This window comes from Anthonomus grandis, chromosome 3 (genome assembly GCF_022605725.1).
Source record: "Anthonomus grandis grandis chromosome 3, icAntGran1.3, whole genome shotgun sequence".
Lineage (NCBI taxonomy): Eukaryota > Metazoa > Arthropoda > Insecta > Coleoptera > Curculionidae > Anthonomus > Anthonomus grandis.
The window spans coordinates 27,839,500-27,852,737 of record NC_065548.1 but is presented as its reverse complement, the minus strand read 5'-3'; the positions used below and the strand labels follow the sequence as shown (position 1 = coordinate 27,852,737).

The 13,238-nt window shown below is 31.8% G+C and overlaps 1 protein-coding gene across 2 annotated transcripts in view; it reads right to left on the bottom strand.

Moving 5' to 3' along the window:
• The window catches only part of LOC126734498 (uncharacterized), a 159,244-nt gene that overhangs the window by 93,277 nt on the left and 52,729 nt on the right, over positions 1 to 13,238 (bottom strand). For both annotated transcript variants that reach the window (XM_050438153.1, XM_050438155.1), the window contains exons 11-16: positions 13,017 to 13,176; positions 12,586 to 12,711; positions 993 to 1,170; positions 808 to 930; positions 659 to 746; positions 419 to 603 (exon numbers count right to left, since the gene is read on the bottom strand). In XM_050438153.1, coding sequence (XP_050294110.1) covers positions 419 to 603; positions 659 to 746; positions 808 to 930; positions 993 to 1,170; positions 12,586 to 12,711; positions 13,017 to 13,176 — 860 coding nt within the window. The remainder of the gene's footprint in view (positions 1 to 418; positions 604 to 658; positions 747 to 807; positions 931 to 992; positions 1,171 to 12,585; positions 12,712 to 13,016; positions 13,177 to 13,238) is intronic.

Genomic DNA, 13,238 nt, shown 5'->3' with positions numbered 1-13,238 from the left:
ATTCATAATACCACTTCTAGCCTTGGCAATGGCGTAAAATATTTAGAAATGTCGGCTAATTTTAAATAGGTATCAATTATGTTCCTAATCCGCTACTAATTGAACTTTCATATAACTAACATAATACATATATTTAAAAGAAATAGTATTTCTCTGCTAGATCTACTCTTATTGACAATTTCAATGTTGTTAAATTGTTTTATTACCTAATAATTATACTGCTTTGTACTTTTTATTGACAATTTCAACTTTATTCACTTATTCACATGCCTTTCACGGAAATTCTATGGGAAAATAAACGTTCTTGTATGTTATAGATATACCAATATATTTTTTATTTCATTAATCTCTCCTATGTATAACACTTTGAGGCAGTTTAACGAAAATGATAAAATACTCATGAATTAAAAAAAAATACCTGACTCTCTAGTTTGGTAAAGTCGACATCAAGTGTTCTAATACTATTAGAAGGAACGACAACATTAAGTCCCCAATCAACAAGCAAAACGTGAACTTTATTACTCGTCATGTCAATAGTTTTAATAAATCCTCTATGATAGTTGGATCTTATAGGATCTTTATATTCGACCAGCACGTAGGTACCTTCAAAATCGAAACATCAATAATTTAAAAAAATCTTTCTTTTCTAATGACGTACCTTCAATAGGTGCGCATGCCAATCTCGAGTTTCTATACGCTTTTTTGATTGCGTGATTCATCGCTTTGAAGGCTTCTCGGTATTGCACCTAAAATAATTATTCATAAATATAAAAATAGCCGAATAGAAAAAATAGACCGTTATCGTACCAAATGAACAAAAAGATTATAAGGATCAACGACGGTGGCAATTACGACTTTCTCCTTCTGGTTTTTGGTAAACTTTTTGCTGTTAGGGAATACTCGAAGATTGTTAAACTCACAAAAGATATTCTAAAATAAACAAGTTATTATTTAAAATGTCAGTTTATATTTATTGTAGGCATTTTAATTACTTTTTTTGAAATAGGACCATCTAAACTTGCGAAATCATTGTTTTGAGGCTTAACTAAATTATGCCCGTGAACTAAAATGTCTGTTACAGAGGCTACACCGCCATCTGACGAGGCGATCATCAGGTCCACCTCAAAAATTCCATCATTATATGATTTTTCCATCATGAACACATCCTTCCTGAAATATGAATTCATTGTAAATTAACTAGTAAATTCAAAAGAGAGTATTTATTAAAAACGTTCAATTGAACATTTTTACACATTAGTGTGTAAAGTATGTATATGGATCAGTAAAGCCCTGAACTAATTGATGGCGCCGCTATTGACCAATGCAATCTTCAAATGATACATGTTGAAATTTAATTACAGTTCAATGATCAGTTTTTCAATTTTATTTTCTATAATAAAGAAACAGGTTCACACGACTATAGCATTGTAGTAACGACAGATTTTTTAAAATCTACTTATCAATCCTATCCATTACATTCTAAAATAATGTACAGTATAGACACATTAAGACAACAATTCTAAAGTTTACAATAAATCATATTTTTAAATTATGAAAAGTTTAAAAGATCTTATTAATACAGAACTAAACAGAGTTCACATAAAGTGTTGTTATATTTAATCTATACAAAATTAGTTCTTTGTCAGAAATGAGAGATTTGAGAAAGATGTTAGAGAAAAAATAAAAACTCCAAGCCTCAGTCTCAAAATATCTTTTTGTGTCAATCAGGTTACATGTTTCGCTAATAAAGCATCATCAGACTTACAATAAACAGAAAAACACACGTAATTACAATAAAACCTTACACTAAAATAAAATAAAATTAGCTAAATTACCTTATAGCTAGATGACCTGCTAAGTACTGACAAATAAAATTTAAATCTGAGAATACCTACATATTTTATAATAAAAAACAATAACATGGCACAAAAATTCAACAAAAAATATAAAAAGGACGTGAAACGTAAAAGGACGTGGACGTAAAATAAACGTGACAAGTGTAGTATTTGAACCCACGCTCTAAAGTTGATCTCTGTGAAACACCAGACCGTTAACCACTCGGTTAACCAGCCCTGCTTATGAATGTTAGATTCAAAGGCATATATCCGTATCGTGAGCAGAAATAGGAGGTTAGATAAGATTATTATAGATAAGTCCTGGCTCAAAGGTGAATACATCATTAACGCGTGTCAAAATTGGACTCTTTTTGGCTTTGGTGATTTCCATTTTCTACCCTTAGGGCACTCGTGAACAATGGAAAGATTTTCAGGGACGGAAAAACTATGACCCGTTGATAATAAATGGTTAGCAAATGCTGACTTAGTTTCTGTGTTGTCGGAGTCCCTGAACTTATTGACGAGGCTTAGGTGTTCCTGTACCCTTGTGGATACTCTCCTTCCTGATTGTCCCACATAAACAACAGGGCAATCCCTACAATTAAGCCAATATACACCCGATTTGGATAGAGGGTCACTTTTATCCAACGTCTTTACTAGGTTTGACTATGTTTCCAGCTGGAGTTGCCGTATTGTAAAACGAAGAACTTTAAAACCTTTTGATATAATCTGTGAAAAATGGTCATTAGAATTATTGCTTTCGTTAAAAGTGATGCTAAGGTCTCTACTTTGATTTTTGTAGTTTAGGTTAACATAATCATGAGCTTCAGTTGTATTTTGTCCTTTAAAAAAACTAATATAAAAGCATTTATAGATATTTATTGTAAAATTATTTTTTATACTGCAATCCCATAATCTATCAATATCCCTTTGCAATATGTATATGTCAGCGATAGACTTTATACATTTATACAAAACTTTAAGTAATCGGAAAAAAGTAAAACTAACGATTATCACAAATGCCAGTAAATAGTACTGATAAACAGTGGCCGTTCTAAGTAAAACCTAATAAAACTTCAAATGATTCTAGAAGAAAATTAAACAGTTTTAATCTTTCTTTTCGATCCTTTAAAAAACTTGACATACTTAACAAATCCCCTCATAAATTTCAGTGATCTGAATATTATGAAAAGAAATGTTTGCTCTTGGAAATAAATTTGTGTCGGCTAATTGGCATGTGATGGAATCTACATTACAAAAATGTTTAGAAAACAAATCAGATATGTTTTGGGATTATTTGACGTTTGGTTTTCAAGGTATATATGATTTGCAACATTGTAATTGAATTATACACTGTTTCAATTTTTTTTTATCGTTAATATATCCCTTAAATGACCTAAATTGTCCTTTAGGTTATGACCAACAATTTTTATATAATTTAAATGGCATTTTTGAGTTTCTATTTTACATTTGTTCCTAAATTAAAAAATATGAAGTAATGATTGTCAGATTTTGTTTCTAGATATTTTTATGACTAGTCTTTTTGCAATATTTAAATTTTTTAAATATGGGGAAAATCATTAAGGAAAGTGAGAGTTTTTAATGAGCTTCCTTGAACAAATTGATTAAAAACAATGTCTTGGGTTTCATAAAACGTTAGTACAGCAGACTCAAGTTGTCCCAAACAATACCCATCACACAATCATTTATCACTATATAATTACCATGAATAAATAAACCTTAATTACCATGAAGTTAAAATAGTATTCTTAAAATGTTAAGTTAATTTTAGTAGTACATAAAAGATCAAATGTGTAAGTTACATGATTGTTATGTAAAGGCATTATTATATAGGAAGTCTACGGCTGGTTCCACTTTGATTCCAGACATGTTTGTAAACATGTAATTGTATGGATATACTATTTTTTGAAAAAATTATAAAAAAGAAAATATTCACAGACTATCAATGCATTCGAGTTCTTAGGACAATCCACATAAACTCCTAGTTCATCATTATACCAGGTCGCCTAAGGTTAATTATAATCAACCAGTATTATGACGGTGCTATCTTGAGTGTGCTATATGGTATGGACAGATTCACAATGATTTATGTAACATTCTAGTGGGGAACTCGGTGGTAGATAGACTGACCCAATGATGTATTATTGAAGTTGATTGTTTAATTTTATTTCCACATATAATAGTGTTATTAGGAGAGGGAATTATTTTTGACCTACGTCTATTAGATATTGCAATAACTACTCCTCCTTCCCCATTTGGGAGCTGTTGCTTCGCTCTTGTCGCAACGATAGATATTGTAACTACGAAATCTAAATTTTACGTTCCGAAAATTCGTCATGACCATGATTTATTAATAGTTGTAATATCATATGAACAGTGCAGCACTGAAAGCTATAGCTGCTAATATTTAGTTCTTAATATCCCGATATTATTAAAATATATCCTATGCACTTTTGGATTTTTCTCCATGGGGATTTCTGCGATTTCCAGTAAGAGTAGTAATTTCAAGTTAAAGTGGTTTAAGTAAGTGACACTTCTTTTGCGTTTAAAAAAAAATGGAAAAAAAAGTTTCGTGTATTCATAAAACATTGCATTTTAATGGAAAAAATAACATTCAAGCTAAGCAATGACTTGCAGATATCATATGGCAGTGCTTATATTCAAATTCATATTGAAAATAAATTTAATTATCATTAAAATAAACCACAGAATTAACCATTGACAATAAATAACCAATTTTGATAAATAGGACCATGCCTCCATTACGAAACCCTTAGCACAGATGCAAATCTGTGTGATAAGGCCCTTTTAAATACGAATAATAAAAAACAAAGCATAGTAATAACTATTAACTTGGGTAATATAACTATGTAAAAATGTAAACCGCCATTTCCTTGTTTTTTTTTTAACACATTAATCGTATCTATTTTAAATTAAATTAAGAATTCCCCTTCTGTTTTGCAAGGAGATAATTATGAATGCTTTTTTAAATGTTTCTATTGACAATTGCTTAACATCCTCAGGTAATTTATTCCAAAGTTTTCCATTTTCTACGATTTTTCTTATTCAAAATAAGACTGTTTTTTTAATAGGGTAAATTTTTTATAATATGATTCATAAAGGGGCTTTTGAAGGCAAAAAGGCATACAGAAGTTTTGGAGTTGTTGTAAAGATGCTTCGGTCAGGGAATCAGATTACCAAACACAGTAATCGAGCAAAGAAAGAACTAGTCAATTACATAAATAATATTTAATATTAGATAGTAAATAGTTTTTTTAGTCCATATAGTTTTTTTGGTTTTTTTAAGCTTATTTTTAATATGAGTTTAAAATATATAACCACTGTTAAAATACACGACGAGATTTTTGACCTCATTGACTAGTTAGTGGTAGCTGAACATTTCGAATCTGTGCATGAAAGTTAGAAGAAACTTCAAAGCCGTTTTTGCCCAGAATTCTTATATAACATTTAAAAGCATTTAATTTTAAGTTGTGATCCTGTGCAAAATTGTCAATACTTTTTCCTGTATATTTTTTTTACTTTTTTTATACTTAATCCTGATTAAAATGAATTTGAGCTATAAGAAGGTTTTGGCGTGAAAACGGAAGATGTGGTTAGGAATCATGTGCATATTGCTGTAATGTTGAGAGTTTTATACAAAATATCATGTCATCAGTAACATATAAAGAAAAGAACAATGGATACAAAATAGAACTTTGGCCTAAAAAACTTACGGAATCACCAGAAAATTTAAAATAATATTGAGTTTTGCTAGTAACATTTTGTGACTTAGTATCGCAGGCTCTATTAAAATCTAACGATGTTGAGAACCAAGACATGTGAGTTCTTGTTTTTTTTTTTATTTCGTTGAGAAGGGTAACCAAATTGGTAAAGAATTACACATATGCTCAAATTTGTTGGTGAATAAATTTTTCCAAGATTTTGGATACTAAGGGCAATATACTTATAGGGCTGAGGTCTTTAAATTCTTTTCGATCACTGATCTTTACTAAGGGTTTTATAATTGCCTTTTTCCAGATTGTAGGACAAAATTTTGAAAAATGCACCTATTAACAATATTAAGTAATTAAACAAAAAGGCATACAAAGCTGTGAATCCTTCAAAGAAAAATTCTTGGCGACTTCACCAATTGCATTAGAGTGAATGGTTTTTACAATTTTAAGTAAAGTTGACTGATCCATTAGAGTAAATATTAATTCAGATTTTATTATTGATCTTATAAATTGTAACAGCTTAATTGTAATTGTAATAGCTATATTATTCAAATTTGTAGTAATTAAGAGCCGCTGAATCAGAAAATGTATTAGATGTTCTGATTTTGAATCCTTATTACAGCCGAGTTGCATTGTATGTTTTGTGTATGAAAATTTCCTTTCCAAATCGGTATTGCGCTCACTTACAAATTGTTTGGACCTAGTCTAGCTTATCAAAGTGCATTTCAGAGATACTCATGGAATAATCACTTAGTTGAAAAGGTCACACACAAAGAAAAAACAAATGCTGTTTAAATAAGATAATGCACCGTGTCACAGGCTAATAAAAATATTAGTTAAGTTTTATTTGTATATCAATTTGACTTGTCCCGTAGTCTTATTAAATTATTTCTGTGATATTAGTACAGTCCAATCGTTAGATATTTCTTAATCCGACAACCTCACCATAACAATCACGCGTGAAACTGACATTATTTAATTTTGGTCAGTCGTAGCAATGCAGCAGAGAAGGATTGTCTTGTCGACGACAAACACATTGTTTCCCAGTCACAATGTGTTTGTCGTTATATCGCATTCGTTTTTTCGCGAGTTCTGACAATGTTATTGTTCTTTTTCTCTGTCTCTTCGCATCGTTATTTCGTCATCATCGACGTCAAACAAACGTAAGCATACAAAACTTACGCTAAATAATAAATGGACCATAACTCAGCAGTACGAGAGTAGTAAAACACCTCTTTACTGAAGTGGCATCTACAGAGTCGGGCGGGCTATTATATATAACGTAGTGAAGCATAAAGTCAGTGGCCAGAAACTTTCTGCGGACGAATCATAAATCGAAAATTTTGAAGCCAAACTAAAAGAAAAAATTTTCCTAACAGAGGAAGGTCTAAATTGGCGTCAACTGCTGACCAAAACCTTTGTTACACAACAGTTAACTTTGATGCCCTGCACAAAAGTCTCAGACAGATATAAATTAAAAATTTTAGCGATCAAAAAATTCAAACGGCCACGTTTTTTTTATATTTTACATCAGAAATCCTCCCTGTTGTTTACAAATCTCAAAGTCTAGCATGGGTTTCACGTGAAGTTTTTAAAGAGTGGTACAAAAATTTTGTTCCTGCAGTTAAAGAATTTTTAACAGAAAATAATCTTTTGATAAAAGTTCTGCCTTTGTTGCATAATCTGCCAGGACATGATGAAGAAAACATGAAAGTAAAAACTCAAGGTGGGTGCATCGAGATTATGTGTCATGCTGATTTTTGTATTCTCTTGGGTAAGGAGAATTCAATTCAATTTAACAGAATTTAAATAATTTGTGTTCATATGAAGAAGATCGCTCAACAAACTACGAAGATATTGGCTTGTGTCCACTTTTTATTTATTTATTGCAAGATTTACGGGAAACCCCATGTTGACAAAAAAAGAAGAATAATCCTAATATACTAAACCTAAAATGCAACAAGAAGTAAATAGTCCTGAAAACAATATCACGAGATATATCTTAATTTATTCAGTTGACTCACATTAAACAATATGACTAATAGCCCTAGATAAAGATCTTCTGAAGCTATACTAATAGAATTTAATAAACATATATCTATGACTACCCGTCTATGTTCCAAGCTATCCAACTCAAGAATATTTAACATATTTTCTCTATGATAGTTCTCAAAACTTATATGATATTTAAATGCCATAAATCTCAAAAATGTGTGCTGCACCCGTTCCGCCATTTGCTTTTGCAAATCATAGTAAGGTGACCATACAACCGCAGCATATTCCAACCCAGACCTGACCATTGACGTATATAGGCTTTTTATTGCAGACGGAGAGAAATTACCACAATTCCTTATCACTAGACTCAACATCTTTATAAGAGAAATTGCTGAAACATTCATCAAAATAAACACCAACAGCCCTTACAGAAGAGGAGTATGAAGTAGTTTTTTTAAGGATGTATTGAATTGGTATCCTAGCTTTGTTGTGATAGCAACAATTCAAAAGCTAAAATTATTTTCTTGAGTCGACAACCACAGAGAATTCAAATCTGATTGAAGTGTCAATGCATCAGAATCAGCTCAAATAGTTTTGAAAATTTTACAGTCATCAGCGAATAGTAGGCCAGTTGAATAACATAGTAACTCAAAGAGATCATTGATGAACAATATAAATAAGAGAGAAGCACAATGAGAACCCTGAGGTACCCCAGATGTTACAAGGAAACCGAGTCATTGATTTTTGCAGCTCGTGTTCTACCATTAAGAAAACTCTCCAACCAGACCAAAAGGCTCTCTGAGCTACCAAAAGCCCTTAACTTAGCAAAAAGAACCCTAAAGTTTACCCTGTCGAAGGCCTTAACGAAATCGGTGTAGATCGCGTCTACCTGGTAGCCCTGCTCTAAGGCATGTAGTAGAGCTATGTTGTAAATGGCAAAGGTTATTTGTAGTAGAAAGGTTTCTGCAAAACCCAAACTGCTGATCACTCACAAATCCTCTGCAAGATATTGCTAACTAATCCACCACCAAACTGTCAAAAAATTTAGCAAGTGCAGACTGAATACATACCCCTCTATGACAACTCACATCATCTGCTTCCCCATACTTAAAGACTCCTATAGTGTAACTATGCTTCCATGATTCTGGAAATATACCAGAATTGACTAATTTATTAAAGATGATATGTTAGAGATGATGATGAGATAATGATGATGATGAGATAAGAGGTTTAGTGATGATAAATAATCAATTTTTAAGAAACATATTTGGAATATTATCAGGCCCTAGAGTAGTTTTATTGGGCAGTTTTTAAAGTTTGTTAATCACTTTTGATAATGATAGGTTATTAAGCAAAATATACCTATGATCTGGTAGTCGGGAACAGCACAAAGTCCTTTATTTTTAAAGATTTAAAAAGGTAATGTAATCATTGTAATTCTTAGATCATACATTTTTTGTGTGTAATTTACTTTAGAAAAACATGTCTCTTGAGGTCAGAATCAAACAACTTGGGAAATGAAGCACTTTTTATGCGTTTGACAGGTACAAAGCCTAAATAAATAAATTTAATAAATTTAAAATTTTATAAAATTTAGCCACAGCCGTGTTTACGTCATCATAAAGAAGCCAGTTATTCCAGTCACAAGAAGTTAACAAATTATTAATAGCAGCATAGTCAAGACGCAATGCCTGTTTTTCAACTAATAAATTAAAGGTAAAGGCTGCATCATGTAGACATACAGGCAATAGCCAAAAGGTTTAGAAAAACACTCCTGCTATTTGGTAAATGATTTACCTGAAACATATTTAAATATGTAAATTGTTCGGAAAGAATAGGGGCAGAAGAGTTAACAGGACAACGTACACCCACTCCTTGAACATCATTTAGCATCCGGTATGTTGTAATCCCCATACATAATCAGTTCTCCAAGAGGGTGACGTTCCATAGTTTCCTGAACTGAAGCGCAATGGAGTTCATACTTGAAATGAGGAGAAGCTGGAGGGATATAGACACCACCCACACTAAAGGACTTTTTGTCACATTTAACCTGCACAAACAATTGTTCCACGTCACTGCATGTAATGACAATATTCTTTGACACCAGTTTATTGGATACCTTAGTTCTTTAATTTTTGTTCTTAACTCTCCAACATTTTGAAAATAGCGCCTTAAATTTACCCGTTTTTTGAAGGTTTACTTTGCATATCCCGGAATTTGGTGATATAAGAGATTCCATTTTTACACCTAAAGCCTAGGTTGCTTTCACTATTTAGGAGGAAAGGAAGTTAGGTAAGGAATTACGCTGTTTTAGTTCCGTAAAAAATGATTTAAGGTGAGTTATTTGCATTACAGTTAAGTCCCGCTTAATAATTATGTAGGAACAAGTATCGGATGTATTGAGTTTGCTTTCATTGGTCTAGAACCGTAAACATTACGCCTAAGTCGTATAACTGAGTAATCGTGGTGAGGCTCTAGCCCGATTGTGCTTAAAATGGAAGCAACATGAGATTTGTCGTCTTAAGTGGGACACCCTGTATATATTAAAAAACTTAAATTTGTCAGTTTTAGTAGTCAACTTTTTTTAAGTGCATCAGTTATGTTTTTATTTTCTTACTAAAAGAAGTATTCATAAAAATATTATTTTTGCATTATACAGTGCATCCCAAAAGTTATGTCTAAATTCATTTAAAAGTCAGGGGTGTGTTCGAAAAAGAAACGCTCGGACCCGTCGATTTTTATTTCAAGATGCGCATTTTTGTACGTGAAGTTTGTATATACAGAGTTGCTTAAAAATAAATTACGACCATCAACTTCATTTTTTCAAATGAAAGCACCTTTTTTTATTTCATTTTTGAATTTCGCGTGGAATGCTACGTACGTTTCATGCATCATGTCCTATACCTAAAGCACCGAACAATAACAAGACTAGAAGTCCCACTCTCGGTCGGGTGTTTGAAGTAGCGCTCTCAAATACGAGCCGCCGATCGCAAAAAAACCACGGAAGTATTCAGCTGTGTCGGCTTGTACGAGGGTAATGCAGACAGTTAACGGCGCGTTAGCCATCAAAATAAAATAAAGGTTCACTTACCGGGGTGTTTCAAAACAATCAAACTATGTAATTAATATTATTCTGTTTTAGTTGTAGGTATTTCAATAAAACAGAAAACAAACAGAAAATATTTTAAACTGTTTAATTGATTGAAGATCATAAACTGAAGATCATAATTATAACATATCCTAAATTATTATATTATACATTACATGCATACATATAACTAAAAAATAAGAAAAACGACATTAACAGTAATCTTAATCTGTTTCATTGCAGAATAATACTTGTTCTACACTTGTTTGTGTTGCTTTTGTTTCTTTTAATCTTCTAGCCTCACCTGAAATATTAATTTTCTTATTTTATCTTAACAATAATGTTTTATAACAAATTGTTCCAATTCATCAAATAAATCAAGGTAAATTTATATTTATAAAAAATGAACACACTTACTAGTTTCTCCGCTATTTTGCCATAAATTTTTTGACGGGACAGCGTTATACAGCAGATTTGTTCTTACGGTATTACGCATTAAGGTTTCTTGAGGAAAATGTAATTCGCAGACTCTTAATTTATTACTACATTCTTCATAAGTATACCGGAGTCATATTGGTATACCTATGATTATTAACAAATCCCAAAGCCTGCTTCCAAAGTTGACATCTAGAAATATCATTTACAATTTCTTTTATACTGATAAATGTGGAAAAAAATTATTATTATTATTATTATTATTATTGTCTCTCATTTTAATAATAATATTACCCTCTATTATGCATAAAATATAAATATTAAAAAAATATTCATTCAAAACTATACGATTATATACGATTATACTAAAACGATTCTATAAATTCTTATCTATGTTCATTCCTGGGCCACCGAAACAATGATATTTCTGTCCCTTCTCTAGTCAAACATCCATTAACACAACACATTCGTGGCATTTTATCAGAATCCTTAATAAAATCCCTAATAAAACCAAATCGCAAAACAATCGCTATAACGTTCTAGCACAATATAGTTCTACCTACAAATAGCTGCTCTGTGAGACAACTGTTATACTACTTTAAATATGCTATATCAGACAGCCGGTATATGCATTTCGCCCGGGAGCGACTTCGAGAGACTTAAAAAGAGTAGCGTCCGATATTCGAGTGAGATAGGCATAAGAAGAGGCGGAGCGTTAAGTGAACCTTCTAGTCTTGTTATTGTTCGGTGCCTAAAGTCAACAGTTATCGAAAAAAAGACGACCAAACATTATTATTGAAGTTCACCTTACGAGTCACCTTATCTCTGAGAATTTTTATACAGAGCCAAATTCCATTCATTCGTGTTTTTTTATTGTTAGCTGGTGACCGTGTATTTTCATAGAAATTGTATGACAGTTGTACGCCAAACAGATATTGTCAAGTGTGTAGTGTACGAGCTTGTCTTGTAAGTTGCGGTTTCCACAATGGTAAAGTTAACGGAACGAGAAAAAATAGAAATTCTGTGCATGGTTGGGTTTGGTGATAGAACACGTACTCAAAGAGAAGCTGCTCAATTATTCAATGAAATCCATCCTGATCGTCCTCCGATATGTCAAAAGGTGGTGAGTAGAATAGAGACTAAATTTAGAGAATTCGGTCATGTTAGAGAGAGGTCCGAGCGTATTTTTTTCGAACACACCCCTGAATTTTAAATGAATTTAGACATAACTTTTGGGATGCACTGTATATTTCAACCTTAATTTTTAAATTTACATTGTCTAAATGCAACCTTCGCTAGTCCAAAATATTTGATCATCCGACAACTAATCGGTCCCGCAGGTGTCGGACTATCACGATTGCACTGTATACTGATCTTTAAAATGTTGCATATGAGAAATTAAAATTAAATATGAAGTTATATCTATGTATAATTTGAAGATATTTCATAATTAAAAGTCTACTTCTACAAGCCTTACCCATTTAAGATTTTAGCAAGCGCAAAATGGGCGTTTTTATTCCAGTTAACTGACATAGGATTATACAGAGTACATTCGATAATGAACGGCTTCCTTTGTGCTAAATGTGGAGGCATCTCTCTTATTCTGTAAGAAAACAACAACAAAAATTTTATATTAAGGATGAAGTCTATTCTGAAGTGGAGTCAATATAATGTTGAAAAGTTAGTAGGGGAAGTCTTTTCTCCACAAATAAAATGAATTGTGACTTTTGAATTTGTGTATGTGTTAAGTAACCCAAGTCTGATGATGGCAAGAACACTTGCCGAAATGCATCACTCCTAAAATTAGAGGATTAGCATTTTATTTGTGGAGAAAAGACTTCCCCTACTAACTTTTCAATATAAACAAAAATTTTATAAAACTTTGTTTTTAATTACTAATAATTTTACCGATTTTTGTCAACTATTTGGGTTTTTCCATAATCAATAAAGAACACCTCATACGTAACGTTATGTGTAGCCTCTTTCAAATCGATAAGTCTAGCTCTGCACCACTGTTGTTCTTTCAGGCCGTTGGATTCGTTTATGTAAAGGGCTAAGTATAATTCGTCTGGAAAAGTTAAAATCATTTTTAAAACATTGAATGTTATGTAAAAACCGTATAATTTAGTT